This window comes from Xiphophorus maculatus, chromosome 5, assembly GCF_002775205.1.
Source record: "Xiphophorus maculatus strain JP 163 A chromosome 5, X_maculatus-5.0-male, whole genome shotgun sequence".
Taxonomy (NCBI): Eukaryota; Metazoa; Chordata; class Actinopteri; order Cyprinodontiformes; family Poeciliidae; genus Xiphophorus; species Xiphophorus maculatus.
Window position 1 is genome coordinate 3,124,533 of NC_036447.1, and position 22,479 is coordinate 3,147,011.

The window sequence follows — 22,479 nt, forward strand, 5'->3', positions numbered from 1 at the left end:
TTCCCTGAATAAAAATCAGTTAAAAACAGAAAAACTTAGAATATTTGTTTTGTATGCATTTGCTGCAATCCAGTGTCTTAAAACATGTAAAAAAATTACCAAGGATGACAAAAAATATAGTTACGGTATATTAAATAAATTAGAACAGATTATGTATTCCTCATTTACTAGATTAAAATCTTAAATTACATTTAAAATTATATTAAGCAGTTTTAGCTCACATTTCTGTATTGAAATTGTTTTTTAATTGGTCTGATGTAATTTTCTAATCCTAAAAATGTGTGTTTTCATTGGCTGTAAGCAGAAAATCATGATTGAGACATCCCTGCTATTGTTACTTAAACCTCATCAGGAGCTTATTGTTCTTTGCAGATTTAGTGTTTTACCTTAAAACTCTCAAAATAAAAAAAGATACCCAGCAAAAATGAAAGGAGACAATCATAAGTCATTAACTTTTTCACAGCAAAAAAATAAAAACAGCATTTGGTTCATTTTCATCTTCATATATTTGCCAAATAAATCACATCCGGGGATTCAAATTCCTGATTAAAATGTGTATTCCCTGCCCACATTTTGAAATAAATATAAAAATTAGGGTTAAAACTCATACATGGCATCAGTTTCAGATTTTGTGTACACATTAAAATGAATCTGCTTCCAGACGATTTCAAAATAAAAGCTGGAATAAAGCGATCTGCGGCTTATAGAAAGGCAGAGCTCGGGTTCAACAGGCAGGTCATTCGTTTAGCTCTTTCACATTCATTCACTTACAGCAGTTTAAATACAGGAGAAAAGTTTTTTAAATCAAGCACAAAAAATAAATTCAGCGTTTTCGGCTCAGGCTCAAACATCTGTTAAAAAAAAGCTAAAAATATTACAGTAAACTTGCATAGCAGTGAAGTGTATAAAAGAAATGGGGCAAAGGTAAGAAGTTTATGTACACAAACAAAGAATATGTGCACCAAGTGTTGGCTGCAAGTCGAGGTTTGAGTCTCGGGAGAGCCAGGAAGTTTTAAAGAACGAGGCGTTTCTGATTCCGAGATCTGAGCCGGAGTGTCCCGCTCAGCGCCGTGGGGAAACCGGGACGCTCGTAAAAGTTAGCTCTGCGTCTGGGAGTTCTTGATGTTCTTAATCTCCAGCTCGAGCTGCTTGACGCGCACCTCCCTCTGGTTGAGGAGCTCCCTCAGCCGCCGGATCTCCTCCTGCTGCTTCAGGAACTTCAGACGCAGCTGCAGGTACACAGAAAACATGAGGGAGAGCGAAAGGATGTTTTACCCACAGTGGGAATGAAGTGAATCTCTGAAGTTGAAAGATTTCGAGTAAATCAAGTGTCAACAAAAGGCAAAAAAGCCACAGCAAAAGTTATACCAACATGTGATGCTAAAACGGACGTTATGCTAAAACTGCTAGCATAATGGAAGTTATGCTAAAGTTGCTAGCATGACTTCTGTTTTAGCACTGACACCTGTATCATTTCTGCATGCGCTACAAAATGTTAAGTACTTCCATGTCATTCTGAAAATGTAGGTTTACAAAGCATAACATTTATTCTTTATATTAATTAGGCAACAGAGTATTAAGTTTATCCTAAGGAAAAAATGACAAGAAAGTCATAAAATTATGTGATATTACGAGAACGTTGAACGAGAATGATGTCGTAGTATTACAAGAATAGTCATGATATATTATGTATACTCCTTACAATATGACCATTCTCATATTTTTATATTAGTCATAAGACTATTCTCATAATATCACTTTATTCTCAAAATTATAACTTTATTCTCAAATGACTATTCTCAATTTTAGGACTTTATACTTCTTAATTTTCTTAGTGTAGCTTAAATACTCTTACTACTTGCTATAAGAGAACTTGTTTTCCCAGACAATGTCATAATTCCCTTAATTAACATTATTTATTATGATTTAGTTTGAAGATTCTGTAGAAAACTGTGTACTGGACTGATAGGATTGTAAGGTATATTTACTCCTTAATGTGCCCTCTGGTGGACTCATCACGAATAAGAGAAAAACTATTTTTATAATAATCACATTTTTTACGAGATTAGCTGTACAGCACTATAAAAACTATAATCGGTGCAGATGAATGCTCAACATTTAGAAATGTAAAGTGAAGTATAACTATGTGTTTTCAGGCTGGTTCTAAGTGTGTTTGGATATTAAACGCACCTCGCTTTCTGTCCTGGGAGGCGAGCAAAGTGCCAGGTCCTCCCCGTTGATCACAGGCGTTTGACTGCGGTCGTCTTCAACCTGGTCGCTCGTTTCTTTGGCTTCCTGTTGGTCCTGAATGTAGGAGAGCTGCAGCACCCCCGGCCGGCTCCGGGACCTGCGAGCGTCCACCGAGTTGGCCAGCGCTTTCGTCTCTGATGGAGGCTCCATCAGTTCACTCCCGGGCTTCAGAGACATGAGAATCGGTCCTAAACGGTTAAGACCAGGAGAACTATGAGCATTGATCTGATTAGATAATTAGCTGAATAAGAATGAGGCTGACCTTTATCGACCCCACTGAGCCACTCGTCTGCAGTCAGAGCTGGTCTGTTACTTGCCGTCATCGGATAGATGTCTTCCTGGTACGACTCAGACTAAAACAACAAAACAGGCAGAATAAATGAAACCCAAAACACAGATGTTTCTCTGATAATTTATGTGATGCATTTGAGGTCTGTGTAAATCTGAGCGCTCTCACCCTGCGGGGTACGATCATGGAAACGGGCTCAATGAGACTCTTGACTGTCACCACTTTGTAGAACCTGAAAACCTCACATGAGCTGACATCCAGGCCTCTCTTAGGCATCACACCTGCAGAACAACAACAACACTAACAAATTCAGGACAGCAGCTTTACTCCCAATAACATCTGCTTATTAATTTAGATTAGTGCTGAAGCGATCAATCATGATGAATTGATGATTGAAATAATCAACTAATTTTGTAATCGATTAATTGTTAACTGGAATATACAGAAAAAAGGCCATTTGCTGAAAGAACACACCGAGAAGTAATTAAACCAATACTATACAAAATATATACATTTTGCTCATATTTAGCACCTTTTTCTATTCAATTATTAATCAGTTAACCAAAAATAATCAACAGATCAGCCTTACACTGTACTGATATTAAGTATTTGTTAGAAGTATTTTATTTAGTTGAAGATGCATCCTTTGCTACATTCACTAAAGGAATCCTTTATTATTCCATTTTAGGGAATAAAATGCTTCATTTTTAAAAATAAAGGAATTCAGTTACTTATATGCATATTTAGTTTGCTTGCTAAATATTTAGTAAGCAACCTAAGTATTTAATTTGAAAAATAAATATTTAGCTCAGACAAACATTTAGTTGGGAAAGAAATAATCAATCAAGTTTATTTGTGTAGCAGATTTCAGCACAAGGCAGTTCGAAGTGATAACATCATAAAAATTCAAATTCACAAAATCATACAAGACACCACACACTCAACAATTGAGAAAATCAGTAAACATTACAATTTGTCAACTTTCATCTTTACTTGGCACTTAACTAAATATTTAATTTGAAGTTTAAATATCTAGCTTGTGAATTAAATATTTAGTTTGGAACACATTAAAACATTTTGAAAATATATACTTCCTCCATTTTCCACCCATATGTTTTTCACCATGCTAAATAAAGCCAATTATTGCTGATAATTTTTTACTTTGTAACAAACGATGGCACCCAATACGACTCTTATTGGACCAAGCAATGTTTTTTCTTTTCCAACCACCTGTCAAAGGTGAATTTAATAAATATTCTTATGCTTAGCAGCGAACTCTGACAGTTTACTGGTGAAGATTTACGTCTCCCAACGTGAGCCTGTTTACAGCACGACCTGATTTGGTTATTCAAATAAGCAGCTTCATTTGCACAGCAGCTTTGCTTACAGGTGCCAAAGAGTCAACACCGCCTGGAAACTGCGAGGCTTGAGAAGTTGGAATGCGTTCCTTACCCATTCCTTTCTGAGGCGTGTGTGAGCGGTACTCCATCAGGTACTGGATGTACGGTTTTTCTGAGCTGATCTCATAGTACCTGATGCTTCCGTCCCCCTAAAAACAACAGAAAACTTGCAACTTTTTAAGGAATTTAACACTAGATGTGATTTTTGTCTGGATTTATGAGTCTTGCCTTCCCAGCAAGGTAGAGCATGTGTGTGTCAGGATCGTAGAACGGGAACAGAAGACCTGAGGAGCCATCCAGGTTCTCCTCCAATAAAGGCGTCGACAGGTCGTCCTGGAAACCAACGAAGATTAAAACATCGATTAAAAAAACCCAACATGAAAGTCATGTAAACAGACAGGAAAATCCACTCTGATATCAAAACACGACCAGTTTAATCCATGGAATTAAAAACCAAGAGCTCAATCCCTAATCCACACTTTGCCTGTGCACAGCATTAGTTTGGCCACTAGATGGCAGAGTTGTGTTTAACACAGCAGCTCCACATTAAGGATTTTAAAACAAACTAAATCTGCATCTTCAGAAGAAAAATGCTAAATAAATCTAGATCCCAGAGAGTTTATTATTAGAAGAGAAAAAAAGTGCATGTTCTGCATTAATGTTTGATTTATTTTTGTACCATTTCAGTTTCACTCACCTGATCCCACAGGACAATCTGCCGACTGTTGTAGCGTGAAGTGCCTGATGTGAAGATCATCTTCATGTTTCCTAAAATCAGCACCTTACTGGCTTTGTGTGTCTTGCAGCTTCCTTCCTGCAAATAAACACAAAGCTCAGGGTAAATCAAAAGTAGGAAATTCAGTTGCATTTAAAACTCAATGTCATTACTTTACATTTATATATATTTTTATATATTTAAATAGAGACAGCACTGTGCAAAACTCTTAAGCCAAAGCTTATATCTTTGTTTGTGTCAAAGCAACACTTTCTTTCAATCCTTTAGACTTTGGTTGCTTCTTTTAGATCACTTGTTTGCCCAGTCCTTGTAAATAATCACATGTATTTGAAATATGATACACAATCCATGAATTTAGATGCATAATCCTGCAGCTGCTTGCAGCACTCGGCTTTTGGCTTTTTTAGGAATCGCCTTCATGCAGCTAAAATACAGTTTCCTCTCTGTGAAACCTTACCATCTTTATTATTTTTATTTGATACGAATGAAGAAACTGGAACAGGTTAGTGATAAAGAGTCCCAAGTCTAGGTATTTTTGAAATGATAAGAATCAGCTTTATGCAGCCAGTTTTTAAAAATCACAATTGTGCAAACAGTTTGGTTTGCACAGCTTGCAAAACTGCGTGACAGTGGACCTTTGCCTGTTCGTGGTTCAGTAGTCATGGATTTTTCTGTTGAACGCAACTCCAGAGCTTGGGAAGCTGAAATTCCTGAAACGCTACTTGAAACGCTGTTTGCTGGTGTTTGCAAAGCAGCCAATCCAGGAGCAGCATTTATTTTCCTTGGCGTTGATTGACTGAACCATCAAGAGTGGAAATAAGGAAGACTGAGGATGCTAGCTTCTGCTGTAATGCTCAAATGGTCTCCACTGTGTGTCTTAATGCATCTTTAGGTATATTTGTTGTTTGGACTATTAAAATAGGCATTTAGGCAGAACTGAATATAAAGCCCAGTTTTAGTCAAAAACACACTAAAAGTTCCTTAATTTCAAAGTAAAATGAGAAAGTTCTTTTTCAATCGACACCAACATTCAGAACAATACGGCTTATGTAAAAAAAAACAACTAATATCTATTTGACTCCTGCTGGTGAGCCCGAGGTCTGTGGCGCCGAGTTGGGATCCGGCCCAGGACAAAAGGTGTCAGTTTTGGCCGCGTGGTGCTGAAACTGCTGGGAGGAAGGGAAAAGAGAGGAGGGGAATCTCCCGCTTTGGCTGGGCTGTGAGGTCACCGCACAGCAAAATAAAGAGCCATAGTTCTACACGTTGAAAAATAAATATTCTGCAGCCAAACAAACCTGCTCAGAAGAACCATTTACAACAGGTGTGAGAGAAACAAGTGAAAGATACCGCCAGTGGTGGAAAAGAGCAAGAGATAATTCAAATGAGGTGTGGGATTTCCCCTCCTCTGTGTAGGGAAATGTCGGGTACCTGAGTAGATCATAGGAAACCGATCAGATCCGACACAGGAGGAGCGGCTGCAGAAAAACGATACAAAGCGGTTCTGATGGTGTCTGCTGTGGCTGGTTGAAACTGGGCTGAAATGGTGCGGCTTTTCTGAAATAATTTTAGGCTCTTCTTCTGGTCTAAGAGACTTCTAAAAATGTGTATTTTCTACATTTAAGGAGCAAAAAGATTTAACATGACACTTGCATGGCCCTCTCTACGTTACTCCCCAGAAATGCTGAATTGGACACAAAGCAGTTGTTTCGAGAGATTACAAGTCTGCACCAAATTTCATAAACCTCAGTGAAATCTGGGGAGGAGGCTGATTGTTTGAAATGTTTAACGCGGCGCTGTGGATGCATCGAGGAAGGAAGTTTAATCAAATACGATTTGGTGAAAGCTGAGAGTGGTTATGTCATCATCAGTCTATACTGATGACATGAAGCTGTATGAAATATGGAGCAGGGCCACCCTGGTCCACTTTCACATTCCATTATTTTCAGAGATGTTTTGTACAGTAAAGACCTTTTAAAACTGTCTGTAAAAATGCTAAATGAATAATATTTTACCTGCAGCATATTCCCTGAGCGCGCCTCCATCAGCCGGATCTTCCTGTCCCTGCAGGTGGTGGCCAGGAGGCTCCCATCCGTGTTGAAAGACATGGACAAGACAACGTCTGTGTGGTGCTTGATGGTCCGGACGGGGTTCTTTATCACCTGCTCTGGAGAGTCCAGGTTCCAGATCATCACCTGGAGGAATAGATGCACATTCATTAGAAAAATCTTTCTTTATCTTTCTGGAGAAACTGGGACATTGTTTGAGTAAATTTGTTTAATTCTACAATATTTTGCCAAAAAATTAAAAAAATTGTCTCAGTGCTGCCCTCTTTGGGTTGAACAAAGGCTACTGCAGCTTAATTTTCCTATTGGTCACAAGAGTAAAGGTTGATGTTTATGTCACAGCTCCAGGTTCAGACACAATAACAGGAAAGAAAAGTTGCAAGTCACTTTTTGCTGCTGAAATATATCTGCAGGTGGGATTAGTTACACTTCAACACCCAGTTTCCGATGTACACCAGCAAATACAAAGTCTGAACACTCTGACTAAATCGCCTGGGTTTTTTTCAGTTGTCAATATCAGCCCATCTTTATGGAACAATATGTTAAAAAATAACATTGGTTGTGAATGCAGATATGTGATGCATTCATAATAAAAAATTATTGATGTGTTTAGTACCGTTTTTTTTTTTACACAGTTTAGAGGCTACAACGCTAAAGGGAAGAGCTGATTCTCTGTGGTTCAGATAAAACCAAGTATTTAATTGACCTAAATTAAGGTTAGGCAGAAAGCCAGTCAGTACAAGTTAAAACCTAAAGTGAAGAAAAATATCTTCACATGCTTGAGTTTGTGTCAGAAGATGAGATGCAGTTGTGCCAAAGCTTAAAGAGTTGCACTAAAGGTGACTTAGCTGGAAGGAACATGCTGGACCGCGTTTTATTTGAACTTCGCTTTGTTATCTGGACTAAAAGCTGAAACAATGTGTTTTCTCCAAAGAATTTCAGAAATCCTGATAAAAGTATTTATCTCCGATCCGACCTGCTCAGAAACGTCAGAGAATAGTGCTGGATAGTTACACACACGGTTGTTTCTCAGTCTCCACTGTTCTCTCAGGACTTTAAAGTTTTACAGATTAAATACAAACTTTCAAGTTTATGGGAGATAAACTCTTAAAAGGAAGGGAGGCTGGAAGGGATGGATGGATAGATGAATGAAACAGCCAGATAAGGAATTGAATTACAAAATAATGTTTTTTTTTCCTTCATTCATTTTGAAAACACATTAAAACTCCAGTTTTTCCAACCAGGAACACTGAGTCCTCATAAAGTCACCCGGCAACAATCACCTTAAAGATCTAATTCCTGAAGCCTGTTCGGCAGCGTTGTTATAAACGTTCTGTAATATATTTCACAATCAGCTTTTTGTTATCCTTATCGCCTCGGACGGCGTTTTGATACCTGGTAGTCGTAGGCTGTGCTGAAGAGGATGTTGTTAGCCGTCGGATGCCACTCGATGACGCCCACCCTGCGGCTGTGACCCTGCAGCTCTTTCCACGGCACCGTCAGGGTCTTCAGCACGCCGTGAGGCGGGATTTCCCAAACTTTCACCTGCACGCACATAAACGACGATAAATAACCGGAGAACCTTTAGCAGAGAGTAAAAAGACTCTGACCTGAGGCAAAGTTCATGGATGCCTCTTCCTCTGCAGGGCTTTGTTCTGGGCCGCCTCGGCTTAACAAGCGAAGCAATAAAATCATCTCCCTACAGCGACATGCTCATATTCCAGGAATGCAGCAACATGTCCTTTCAGTCTCACAGAGGCCTCATTTATAAAAACAAATATCTCCAACACATTGCTTAAAAAAATACTGTACACACGGGATTCATTTAAGAAATGTTCATCAGCACAAACCTGCTGAATTACTCCAGTGAGCGTTGTTTTAAACATGCCAGACCCATAGGGGGCAGTGTAGCACAAAGCTAAATCTTGTATTGTCTAGCAATTCGGATTTTAGTGCCACAATTCGATTCAGAAACAAATTTTAATACAGAAACCGATTTTTCTATTCAAATGGTTTAGAGATTTTGTTTAAATTATGTGACTGACAAGCGGAAAAGAGTGTAAATAAATAGAAAATTTATTTAAGACAATTATTTTCCATCAGTTTATATTCAAGCAAAAGATAATATCTGATAGATAAAATTCTGTTAGCTTAGCTGCGTGGCTTTTTTGTAACTAAAAAATATCAAAGAAATATTCAAAATACATACAGTGGCTGAAAGGACGTTCAATGCAAAATGCATTGTAGCTGCAAATAAGACGCACAATTTAAATGTATTTTAAAATCGATTTGAGCATTTTGAATCGATTCAGAGTTCCCAGAATTAGGATTTCCGATTTTCTATAAAATCGATTTTTTTCTGAACCTCAAGCTGCAACTAATGATTATAGTTAAACACAACCAGCTTACATTGTTCACAATTTACTAAAATGTTGTTTAACCTGTTCTTCAAAATTTTTTCACTAGCATTAAATATAACGGCTGGCATTGAATTTCAGAGTTGCTCACCATACAAGTTATTTTCTGTGCATTAGTTCTAACATTTTGTAAAATAAATCTCTTTTTTAAGAGAACGCCTAGTGAAATGAAAGTCTGTATTTTGACTAAAGAATATATTTTGAAATAAAATTACAGGTGTTCAAGTATAAACACCTGTGATTTTACAACGAAGTATAACATGAACTGCTCTATTCAGTGATATTAAACTGAGTGTGGATGAAAAGCCAAATTGCATAAAGATCCAGTTGGTTTCCCAGACATATGGGTATGATTGGACTAGGCCAGTTCACGCACCGTGGTGTCCTCGGAGCAGGAGGCGATGCAGTAATCGTTGAACGGATTCCATTTGATGTCCAGAACGTTTCCTCTGTGGCCCGACACTCGAGGGTGGTGAGGGTCCACTTTACCTGTCTGGCAAAACACACACACAAAAAAACACCTCGTCAGTCTGGAAATGATTGTTATTTACTCTCTTGTGAAGAAAATCAATAATATCCCTCATGGATAAGCAGCAATCAGGAGTCTGAGTGTTTGCGTCCAAAGGTAACACGAGCTAATAAAGCCCCACAATGCAAAGCGCAGAACAGGGCTGATTTCCATGTGAGCCTGTGTAATGTAAACTAATCTGCTGAGCCACTTCCTGCTCCATGTTACAGCACTGTGCGAAAGTTTCAGACGTTTTAGTCGTCTCCGACTAACCATAATCCTAACCCTAAAGCCAAATGTGTTATACAAATAAACTTGATTGATTGATTAAATGACAAAAAGACAGCTGGAATTGGATACATCTCAATTTGTCAGCCAATCAAGGACTTTGATTTAATAATTGAAGTCCTTGAATGGCTTTGATTATTAATCTTCAAGTCAAATAATGTAAGATAAACTAGTTTCTGTTCATGAAATGCACAAAAACGGAAAATTCCCTCTTTCTATGAAAAACAACAAGAGTCATGAGATTCCTGTAATTCCTTGGTTTTTGGAGGAGAGATTGCTGCAAAGCCAAAGACTGGATGCCATTAATCAGCTGCTATCTGAATCATTTCATACACAAGGTCCAATCTGGATATACAGTACAGACCAAAAGTTTGGACACACCTTTTAATTCAACGAGTTTCCTTTATTTTCATGACTATTGACATTGTAGATTCACACTGAAGGCATCAAAACTATGAATAACACATGTGGAAATATGCACTAAACAAAAAAGTGTAAAACAACTGAAAATACCCCTTATATTCTAGTTTCTTCAAAGTAGCAACCTTTTGCTGTGATTACTGCTTTGCACACACTCTGCATTTTCTTGATGAGCTTCTAGAGGTCGTCACCTGAAATAGTTTTCACTTCATAGGTGTGCCCTGTCAGGTTAATAAGTGGGATTTCTTGCCTTATAAATAGTCATGAAAATAAAGAAAACCCATTGAATTAGGAGGTGTGTCCAAACTTTTGGTCTGTACTGTATGTAATTTAATTTATAACAAAAATGACTAACTCAAATATGGCGATTTCCCTTTTAAAAATGTTGGATTATTTCACATAGTTGTGGCAATAAAACTAATTTAACTTTTACACACACGTTTCTGTGCTGAGTACGTCAAATAGAAGAAACACCTGGCATCTGTAAGAGTCTGATCTGGTTTGCAAAGTTTGATTTGACAAATTAGTTTAAATTCAGAAACAGTTCAAAGTCAAAGCAGCTAATCTGCACAGTGACGCATTCATGACATTTAGTAATAGATGGCCAGTTTTGGATTATGTTACCAAATTCAGCCAGTTTTTCCACAACCTAACAACGATCCATGTTTTGATTTGTGGATTTTCTTTTCTGTTTGCACCTCCAGAGAAATCTCACACATGTTCACACAGATGTACGGTTTGGTTTGGAGGTAAACCCAGGTAAAAGAAAAAACTCCTTTCCAACTCTCAACCATCTGCCAGGTTTTTTAAAAAAAATTCTTGTAAGCTCCATGCAGCATTGCTCAGATTAATGTCCCTGCAAGGCACTTATTAGACTTCACCAGACTTGACAGATCCAGACACGTAACACGGCTTCCTGCTGCCTTATTGCACATAAATCATCAAAAATCCTTTTGGGAGAAATTAAAATAAAAAAATAAGATAATTATAACTGAAAAGCCAGTCAGCCTGATGCACAGGGAGAATGAAGGTGTCAGACTGAACACATGGATTCCTGTTTCAACACCAAAACAAAACTTTTTGACATCTCCCTTCATGTCAGATCAAACTGAGAGTCTGGAACTGGTATTTATGTGGGAACAGAGCGTTCCCTGGACCCCAGCAGGTAGAGTCAGCCTTCAGATGATCAGTTTATGTGGCTTACATGTTTGTTTCTATCTGCACACTGATCGCACGGATGGTGAAGAGAGAAAGTTTCACCTCCTCGAGACATTAGGGAGGGTCGAGAGATGAGATAAGTCATTCCTGAGCTCCTATGCAACCGTGAGCCGTGCCAGGAGGCTGGTGCAGACTCACAGGAAGAAAGAAAGAAGAGCTCAGCACCATAAATCCCTCTAATCTGGAGATAAACCGAAAACTCCCCAAGTTATCTCAGTTTTTTTTTGTCTTGATATTTTGTAATAATGAATGATGAATCTCGCTGGGAAAAAAGTGCAAAAGGGGCCACAACCTAACCTGAGAGGAGCTCCACCTCTTCTCTTCTACAAAGAGTCGTCGATAAAAACGCTGATCAAACTGATCCTAAAATATCTCAACACAAAAGGGGAGTTAGTTAATGATTAAAAATACATTTTGAACTCCATTGCCTCCAGCTACAACAGGCATCTGGGGAATATAATCACATGGGGAATATGGTTTTTTTCCACATTTTTTAATATAAATTGATAAATTATGACTCTGACATGTCAAGAGAGGGGGTCTAGTGTCACATAGAGAGTATTTCTTTAAAGCTGTGGTATATAACTTTCATCCATCCATCCATTTTCTGTACACTCTGGTCCCAAGTGGAGGTCGGGAGGGGTGCTGGTGCCTATTGTCCATCGAACGTTTGGGGCGAGAGGCGGGGTCACCCTGGGCAGGTCGCCAGTCCATCACAGAGACAGAAGGACAAACAACCATGCACACACCCGGGGCCAATTTATAGAGACCAATTAACCGGACAGTCATGTTTTTGAACTGTGGGAGGAAGCCGGAGTACCCGGAGAGAACCCACCATGCACAGGGAGAGCATGCAAACTCCAGGACCTTCTTGCTGCAAGGCAACTGTGTATCCCACAGTGGCGCATAAAACTTTCATAAAAACATTTTTCTTTAAACTGTCACTATGTCATAACGGCTTAGCGCTTGCAATTTTGCATTTTTAAAAGACCAAAATGAAAATAATTCACATTAATAAATTACAAGCAAAAGAAAAATTTTTCCAAATCAGTTTCTTTCATTAAAAAAACTTATTTTAAAAAATTGCAGAATGTGTTTGTGTCTTGTAAGTTTTTGGTTAAAGTATGTTTGGTCTTGATTCAGTGAAGTTACTCAAAGTGGGAAGAAAATCTAGAAATATTACTCAAGAGTAGCGATATATTACTCAAGAAAAGGTCATACGTACAGCGTGGTAAAAATGCTAATAAAAGTACTTTAAAAAAAAAAAGCTACTTGAGTAAATGCAACCAGTTAAATGCCCAACTATCTCCAGGCCACTGTCCCATAAAGGTCATCTTCTAAAATTTATTCTCAAACAAACCTCCAGCATTTATTGAAGACTGCATCAATACCGTGATTAAATTCATCGTGTTCCATGACATGTACTTCCCTGGAAAATCAGCGCAAACTCACATGATGGACCGACAGAACCAGGAAGGCTCCGCCCCCGGCGCACTCCGTGATGATGGCGACGAAGCGAGGGTTGACGGCGCAGAAGTGGTTGTCCTGGACGCTGCGTGTGATCGGCACGCCATCGTAGCAGTTCTCCTTCGTGGCAGCTTTCCCGAACACGTGGCGAAACTTGGAGCTGCGGTACTGAGGACGCCATGTCATCTGAGAGGAGGAAGAGGAAGGAGAAACATGGAGGTCAGCGAAGGAGAAAAGGCGCCGCGTCTGCTTCTCTGGTAAACACAACTAAACCAGGCGTCTACAAAGACATTCATCACAAATTCAAACAAAGGATTCAATTTTACCAAGTTAAATATCTTTTTCTGAATTTTTTTAGTCAATTACATCAGTAAAGAATGAAAATGTTCAGGAATTGAACAAAAAATAAGTACATCTATGACTGACTGATTTAAATCTTTAAAAATATGGTTTACAACTCATTTACTAAACATGTTTAAAAAACAACTAATCAGTTAGTTGTCCTAACATTGCAATTAGGAGTCTAACAGAAAATGTAAAATAAATCAAGAAGCTGACAAAAATAATAGGTTGGCTAGTTTGGTAAAATAAACTGCAACAAACCTGAATTTAAATGCTTCAGAAAGAAGAATTAGGAATTTCTTCAACTGATTTTAAATGTAAAATAATCTGAAATATTAAAAAAATATTTTTAAAATAAATAAATTAAATAATTTTAATTACAAATAATGCGATTCTAAAAATGTATACATTTTGGGGTAATCTTTGTTTTACTTCTACGGAAGAGGATTAATGCCACCGAAAAAAGAAAAAAAAAAATAATTCTGAGATTAAAGTCAGAATTATTTTTTTAATTTTTTCGGTGGCCCTTATCCTCTTCCGTATACTTCAGATCATTTGCGATCAAACAAATAACTCAACACTTAAACCATCATGGCAGAAAAAGCCTTCCTAAATCCTGAGTCTCTTTTTAGCCCATTTCCTCGACTTGCTGGTCGATGCATATGTCGTTACAGAGAGAGATAAGAGGCTGCGGTCCACCGGGACGAGCCTCGGCCAGCCGGCATGTCTGCTCTGCTGCCTGCTGCAAGCTCATTACTTATGAATAAAGGGTGGAGGCCGACGCTAACGAGATGCTACGGCTTAAAAAAAACAACCTGCTGCAGAAACAGACAGCACAAGGTGTGAACTCATCACAAGTTTCTGTTTTCAGACAGATCCAACATAAAACAATGACCTAATTCTAATGAGTGACTCTGATGATGGCCAAATGAATAAAGGTTAGCCTGATGCTGGTGGTACCAACAGGAAGGAGTCCAGTTAAAGGAAAAGAGACGAAGTCGTGACTTCATGTCTCAGTTTAGGTTTCCAACTTCTCACCTTCTGGCCTGAGGGCGTCAAAACGAGCTAACCGCTAACGCTACGCCTCCATACCTGACAGAGAGCTGCACAAGAACGTTCCTGCCGGCTAAACCTGCAGCTTTAACACAATCAACCGCTGCAAACACAACCGGACCGGCAGCACCGACATAAACACAGATAAAACTGTGGATGAACAGCAGCAAACACTTTTGATCTCATGAGGGTTATGAATCTGGCTTGGTTTTATAAAATAAAAGCTTAAGTAACATTCTTATCACATTTAGTTTGATCAAAAAGTCTAAAATAATCTTTACATTTTGGCCAGATTGTGTAATCTTTAGAAGTTGTTCTGATGGATTCTTCTCCAGGTCTTTAAGGTTATTTGGACTTCTTTTCATTTACTTCAGGCGTGAAATGGCTGCTAAGCTCAACGGATGAGCAGCTGTTGTGTTGGCAGAATAAATTTAAATGGTTAAAAGTGATGCATCCTTCACATCTTTGTTTTTGATGGGTGTGGCATCTCTTCTGTTCCCCTCAGCACACACAGCGCTGGAATAAAAACAGCCTTCTGCTTGTACAGATGCTGATCTGAGAACTCTATTGACCATTTAAAAAAATTACAGAAATACTTTGGCAAGAAAATCCTCATTATTTAAAATAGTAAATGTACAGAAATGAAGATTACTGAATAATAAGAAGATGAGTTAAGGCAGACTGATCCATCAGAAGAGGAGGAAAGGTCATTTCCACCAGAAACGGAGATTTAAAACGGAGAACCGTTGTTTGCTTATGAAGTTGGAATTTGGATCTGAAAGGGAACAGAGTCCAGTTTAACTGGTTAAAAACCAGTGAGATCCCAGTTCAAAGTGAAACCATGAAACTGCCATGAAGGATGAACGGATAACAAGGGTTATTTTATGAATAGAGGGTAGATGATGGATGAATAAACACAGAACCAAAGTGAAGGATGCACAGATGGATGAATGAACAGATGATCAAATGGACGGACGGACAGGTGAATGAATTAACGGACGGATGAATGGATGAACGAAATGGATGCATGGACAACCGGATGGATGGATAGATGAATGAACATCCAACCAAATAGACAAATAGATGGAATAACAAGTGGACGGATGGACAGGTGAATGGATGCATGGATGACAAAATGGACGGATGGATAAACAACCAGGTGGATGGATGAACAAACAACCGACCAAATTCTGTCCATCCAACGAACGATTGGACGGACAGAATAAGGGAAACTTCTTTACAGAAATCCTTCATCATCTTATATAAACATATGGAGCTTCATTAGCCAATAATCTGCTATAAACACAGATTAACTAGATTATTAATCAATAAAGTAACAACTTCAACGCAACTTTGGAGGATGAAAGAAAATATCAGGCGGAAAAATCATGAAATGATCACATATTTCCATCTGCTGCGCTCCAGCCTAACTACCAAACCCTGATGGAGGGAACCAACACTGAAGCTAAGCTAACACATTTAGCATCTCCAGATTCTGTTCTGGACGGCTCCATCTGATGATCCGTGTCAGATAAACGCTCAGTTTGCTGCATCGGGTCAGATCTGCTCTAATCAGCAGTCATGTCCTGCTGAGGCTTACAGGAGCAGAAGCCGATCGTCTCGTGGTTGTAATCAGGCCATTGGCAGCTGCAGGTCCAGGCCGCTGCTGACGACCAAAACACCATCCTGCCTATTTATACACCGACGTCTTGCTGATCAAACGCCGGCGAGGCGCGCTCGGTGACAGCAGAAAATTTGTTTTATTCCCAAGAGTTTCTCTGAAGAAACGGAGACGCTGTCTGCTCTGCCGGAGGGAAATGTATTTTAGTCGTGTTACGGGGCTGTAAAAAAACCACAGCATGCAGTCGTAAAACTGAACTGAAAACAGTGGATTTACAGAATGGTGAAAAAATACTTTAAAACAAACTGATTTTAGTAAAACGTTCCTAAAATCTGTGAAAGAGGTCTCGATTAGAATTCCAGACTCGGTCAACAAAGTACAGGCGTTAAGAAAGAACACCATCTTTCCCATCTTTGTTTGTTCCAATGGAAAAAGTAAGTACACCCCATGATCTATCAGGTTGAAGAACTAACTTTAAATCTCAGCAATCAAAGGCAACTTTTCAAAAATGTGTAAAACTTTGTCTATACTCTGCCAATGCTGACAAAAAAAATGCACATATGCAACATTTTGAGTAAATTGTACATTAAACACTTTCGAATGACACAACTGGTGGAGAAGCCAGCAGCACATTGCCTGAATAATAATAATAATAATAATAATAATAATAATAATAATAAAAACATAATTTTCCTACCACTTCCAGTTTTCTTCTGTGGCGTTTCTGCCAGTAGTAACATCCAGCAGTTTGTATCGTGACTCGTGTGTTTCAACATGGCTGAAAAACAGCGTTCTTAGAGCAGAAGGGTTTTCTATTCTGGTCTATTGCAGATCTGAAAGTACAATCAAAACCTTTAAAGCCAAAGTCCAAACAGCATCAATTCGTCCATACAGCCGTCTGCAGGAAACGTTCCTGAAACTCGTGACAGGAGCCATGTTATGACGGCATATTAGGGCCATTAAAGAGAGAAACAAGAGGAGTAAACTTACTCATTTTTCTAGAATAAAGTAAGAACATTTTCTAAATAAATAAATAAAATTAGAAAACTCGGATGTTCTAGAAAGTACTTTCTCAAAAAAAATTCAGAGATTTTTTTCTCAACAGTTTTTGACTTTTCAAACTCAAATTTCCAAGTTTTTCCTCAAAGAATCTCCGAGATTAACCTGAAAATGATTTTTTTCTAACAATTGACAACTTCAAACTGAACTTTCCACATTTTTTGCTAAAAGATTTCTGAGATTAACCTCAACATTTGAGTTTTCAAACTCAGAAATGATCTAGAAAATATACATTTCTGAGATTATTCTCAAATTCTTAGTTTTTTTCTAGCACATTTTCATCTTTTCAAATGTATATTTTCATGTTTTTTCTCCAAAATGTCTGAGATTTCTTGTACATTTTCAACTTTTCAAAATTAGAAACCTCCTTGTTTCTCTAGAAAATTTTGAGATTAATCTCAAAATCTTCAGATTTTTTTCTAGCAAATTTTCAAACTCACAAATTTTCTTGTTTTTTTCCTAAGTTTTTGGCAGAAATGTACAATTCCTCAATTGGCCCTAAAGCGCCGCTGTGGCTGTGCCCCTCCTGAGTGGAGGTGGGATGTTTTCCCAACTCTCATGGTGAAATCCAAGACGAGGAATGCACAGGTGTGAACGCATGTCGTGGCGTATCTGCACACAGGTATGAATGGCTGCCACTGCCTGATGTCGTCCACACCTGACAGCTTACAAACTGAACGGTAATAGGATAACAGGCGATAATCCCAAGCTGCTTCATTACAGCAGGGAACACATTTGAGGGGATGAGACGGGTTAAATGTCTGCATGTACCCGACAGAAAACATCTTAAAGCTGAGGCATGCACAAAACAATCGCAGAAATCCCACTTTCTGTTTCAATAAAACCCCTGGAAACACAGATTAACTCCACTCTCAGGTCCTCTGCCTTCCTGCATTTATGCTCCATTTCTTCAGGTCGGCTCGTGACAGATAAAAGAATAAAGTCGTAATTCTACAAGATGAAGTCATAATACCAGTCAAATAAGTCGTACGTATGGTGGAATAATATAAGAGTAAAGTCGTGATTCTACATGGAAATTAGTTGTAATATTGCAAGACTAAAGCATCAAAGAAAGTCAAAATAAGACGTGTCATATTAATTATCAAAGATTTGTTTTCTTGTACTTTTATGTCTCTCTCTCTTGTGGCTGTTTTACAGCAGAGTGATTTACTGACAAGACAAAGCAGGGTAATGATTAGCGAGCGCAGCCGTCTGCTGGACGGGGCGTGGAGGATCTGAGGAGGATGAGTGGGCGCACAGCAGGGACACAAACTTCCTCATTTCAAGCTTTTATTTATGTTCGATTAACAGCTTCCCACCTTTTCAACGCGTTTTTAACCCTCATCCACCATCTGCAAACATCTATTTTCAGGAAACTGAGTCCATTTTTAAGTTGCCCCACTTCTCTTATCTAACTCAAAGAAACACGCCTATGAATGTTTGAAGATCGCCAGCGACTTTGCTCCGTTTTACTCCCAGCGGCTTGTAGCACAGCAGCGACTCGTCATTCACGTCCTGAGTGACGTGGAAATCGCCCCACTCAACTTTAGCACCATGTTTGACCAACACTTCAGGGGGAAGAGAATCTAATTTGTTACAACAAAGCATTAGGGCCGAGTTAAGAAAAGATCATTAAATTATGACAATAAAATCATAATTCGAGAAAAACTATGAAAATAAAGTTGTAATAATACAAGAACAGACTTATAGAAATACGAGCATAAAGTTGTATGACAGTAAGTCAAAATATAAAAGAATAAAGTCGTTATTCTACAAGATAAAGCCATAATACCAAACAAATAAGTCATTTGTATGGAGGAATAATATAAGAGTAAAGTCGTGATTATACATGGAAATTTGTTATAATATTGCAAGAATAAAGTATCAAAGTAAGTCAGATATTAACTATCAAAGTTTTTTTTTCTTGTACTTTTATGTCTCTCGTCTGGTAATATTGATCCTTTGTCATGACTTCTTCATAATTTTATAAAAAGAAATCTTTGCCCTATTCGGTCATAAATTTTCTTAACTTATTCAAATATTATCAGAACAAAAAGCTTTTCTCTCCCAGTCACATTTTCTTTTAACCGAACTGGAGCCGACTGTCGGTGTGCAGCAACAGGTGTGGGAGTGGAAATATTTAGTAGAAGTCTTGACAGAGCAAAAAAAATCTGCCTTTTTGGGAGTTTAAAGATGACTTAGTTGGGCCATCTGCTCCGGTGCAGCCTGCAGTCAACCACTGCTAGCTTAGTGTAATTGTAATCTTTTAGTTTAGCTGACCTGCAGTGCTCAGCAACATGTGGAGGAGGGGCAGCCCTACATTTGAAAACTTCAGTGACAGCTGGACTTTCTGTGACATTGAAATCAGAGCTAAATTAAAGATTTTTTGCAAATCAGAAAGCAGGAATCTTCAGAAATCAGATGCTTTGTGGTTGGGATTTTAAAAATAATTCAAATGAACAAAGGAGAACGAGGAATCAGAAATCATCTGCAAACTGTTGTTTTTTCGCAGTGGCCCTTAACTAAAAAGATAAAGAACCAAATATAAAAAAAAAAACAACCTTCAACAAAAACAGGTTTTCATATTTATCGTTTTTTAACGGGTAAGATAGCAGCGATCCTAAACGTGTTTTATTCAGTTGGACTGAAGATAAAAACGTCTCTCTGGATCTTAAAGGTCTAAAGTGCAGATCATGAGTTTACTCCTCCATTAGCCGTCTCTGCACAAGCTTTCAGGCCATTAGCTGCTGAATCTCATCACTGATGTTTATGAAAGCGATTCCACTGAAGCTGTTTTACCGAAAGTCGACAAGACGTGAAAAAAAAACAACTCAGACACCCGACAACAGATGGAGGCGAGTTGGAGAAATTAGCCAATTCCTGATCACGAAAAAATGACAGCAGTTCAAACTAGTGATGCACCGATTACAGTTTTCTGGCCAATTGCTGATCATCAATCTTTAAAATGCCGGGCTTTCTGATTCCAATTTTGGCCGATAATTTTTTTTTGCTGCTAAAGGAAGCTAAGGAAGTCGCTGACTTGGTCACTTAACTGCAATGTGCAGACATGAACTGATGGGCCGGTCCATCAGTCAAACCTCTAAAACAGGCAGAGCAGAAGAGGACAGTGGTTGATTTTTAGACCTTTGCTGAGGGAGATACGATCGGCTTCACATGTAAGAATCGGCTGATCAACAATCTCCCAAAATTAAGGAAATCGGCGCCGATAAATCAGCTGGCTGATAAATCGGTGCACGCCTCGTCCAAACCACCGCCTGCATTTTGAACACTGCAAAAACACAACATTTTAGCAGGTAATTTTAGTCTAGTTTGTAGTGCAAATATCGTAGTACACTTGAAATAAGATAAAATTAACCTTTCAGCAACATATGAGCTTGTTTTAAGCCAATAATTCCTTAAAATTGATGAAGTACTAGATCAATTGGCAGATTATTTAACATCTGCCAATTTTTCCCATGTTATAAGTGAAATAATCTGTCACTTTTTCATCAATATTATGGAATTCATGACTTAAACAAGTTCCTATATCTTGCTGAAAAGTTACTTCTAATTCAGTTTTATTTTATTTCAAATTTACCAAGATATTTGCAGTAGAAACTAAACCAAACTGTGTTTTTGCAGTGAAGGAAACAGCCGCTGACTTGACCAAGTTGTTTGATCATAAGGTCATTTAGTCTAGGCTTCATATTTTTGTTATTTATCATAAAAAAAAACCTGAAAATAGAAGTTGAATCTAAAAAGAATAAAAATGAAGCCTTCAGCTCATTTCAGATATGCTCTAAATTTTTAATCCTGAGGGAAACTAAATAAAAACGGAGACAACACTCAGATTAAAAAGGTCTGAAGAGTGAAAGATGAATTTCCTGCAGCACTCACCCTGCCGAGCGAGTCGTCAGCGACCGGAGAAGCAGCGGCGCGTCCTGAGGTTAGAAAAACTCACTCCGATTGTCCAAGCAGCAAAATCAAAAAGAAAACTAAACGACTGACAGCGGCTCGGCTAACGGATCGACGCTGCTGCCAAAAACTCAGACTCTCCAGTAAAAAAAACTCCCCCGTTAGTCCAGGTTAAAACCAGGAGAGAAGGTCAGCGTGTGTGTGTGTGTGTGTGTGTGCAGCGGGAGGCAGAGTGCATGTGTGAACAAGCAAAGGGAGTGAGCAGGATATGTACACTCCCAGAGAGGGAGGCGACTGAGAGGAGCAGCAGGTAATCACACTCCGTCACTCCGCCGCAGAGTTTACTCAACCATTTACCTAATCTGAGGGAGAGAGAGAGAGAGAGGGAGAAATTGAGAGAAAAAAGGAGAGAAAAGAGAAAAAGAAAGAAAGAGGCAGACATTCCTCTTTGCTCTTGTTGCACAAAAATCAAACATTCCCTTGTGTGAAATATTTGAGTAAAAAACATTGAGATGTTTCATCTCTTCTGTGTTAAAAAGGTAAAAAAAAATAAATAAATACAAACTTTAGTTTTGCTAAAATATTCAAACCCCCTTTATCTTTTGTGCATTTAGTTGTAACCAGGCTGAAGCCATTAATGGCAGGGCCACCCAAAGCTTTTTTAAGGCCCTTAGCTGATTTTCATTTGGGGCCCGCGCACCAACATGATTCTTCATTCCTAAGCTACTCCGTGTGCAACATACCTGCTACCATTAGCACCATTTATAATTAGCTTACACCGTACAAGTTTTATGATTGCAGTTCAATTTAACCTTACTGGAGTAGCTAACAAAAAAAAAAATATCACTCTATGTCAGCTAAGCCATACAGAGACCTGTTGCCATAGCAACTGACTGACAACAGCTTCACTAGCACATCAGGATTCAACATACAAAAAAAAACAAAACAGGGAAACATTTCCCACACAAACGGAAGAACATTCAGACGGTTACAGTTTTCTGTTTTCAGGCTTGATGTTTATGAAATAGATGATCGTCTGAACACAGCGGTGGTTGATTAGTTAATTTAAACACCTGCTCTACTGATGATCTGTCAGAGTTGGTGTTAGAGAGGTCAACTTTAAAAATAAAAAAAAAGACTGAATTCTGCAGCACATCTACATGCTAAGGTTGTCAAAGTCAAGCTAGCATAACTGACCCACTTCCCTCACCGTTTTTTAAAACTAAAACCGTTTCCTGATCTTATCTACTTGTCACAGAGTTGACGATTAGTAGCAAAGCACTCCGTCCCTTTTCCTATTATATAATCAATTATAGATTTAAGATTTAGCACGCCACGTTGATAACTTAACAGCTAAAAGCAGTAGTAGCTGGTGGCGGCCAGCGGCTTTTGGCCTCCAGCAGAGAAATGAAGGCGGGATCTTGCGTGTGTGA

General features: G+C 38.5%; 1 protein-coding gene across 4 annotated transcripts in view; it reads right to left on the minus strand.

Moving 5' to 3' along the window:
- Positions 1-441: 441 nt before the first annotated feature.
- coro2a (coronin 2A) overlaps positions 442-22,479 on the minus strand; it is a 42,226-nt gene continuing 20,188 nt past the window's right edge. Inside the window, exons 1-12 of one of the 4 annotated variants that reach the window (XM_005797596.3) lie at positions 21,029-21,307; positions 13,042-13,242; positions 9,532-9,648; positions 8,134-8,283; positions 6,688-6,867; positions 4,637-4,753; positions 4,168-4,272; positions 3,992-4,088; positions 2,708-2,820; positions 2,513-2,603; positions 2,191-2,438; positions 442-1,229 (exon numbers count right to left, since the gene is read on the minus strand). In XM_005797596.3, coding sequence (XP_005797653.1) covers positions 1,098-1,229; positions 2,191-2,438; positions 2,513-2,603; positions 2,708-2,820; positions 3,992-4,088; positions 4,168-4,272; positions 4,637-4,753; positions 6,688-6,867; positions 8,134-8,283; positions 9,532-9,648; positions 13,042-13,242 — 1,551 coding nt within the window. In that variant the 5' untranslated portion in view covers positions 21,029-21,307 and the 3' untranslated portion in view covers positions 442-1,097. Of the gene's footprint in view, positions 1,230-2,190; positions 2,439-2,512; positions 2,604-2,707; positions 2,821-3,991; positions 4,089-4,167; positions 4,273-4,636; positions 4,754-6,687; positions 6,868-8,133; positions 8,284-9,531; positions 9,649-13,041; positions 13,243-16,051; positions 16,288-16,769; positions 17,044-21,028; positions 21,308-22,479 lie in introns of those variants that run through there. The other 3 variants (XM_023334543.1, XM_023334544.1, XM_023334542.1) reach the window with 3 other exon arrangements.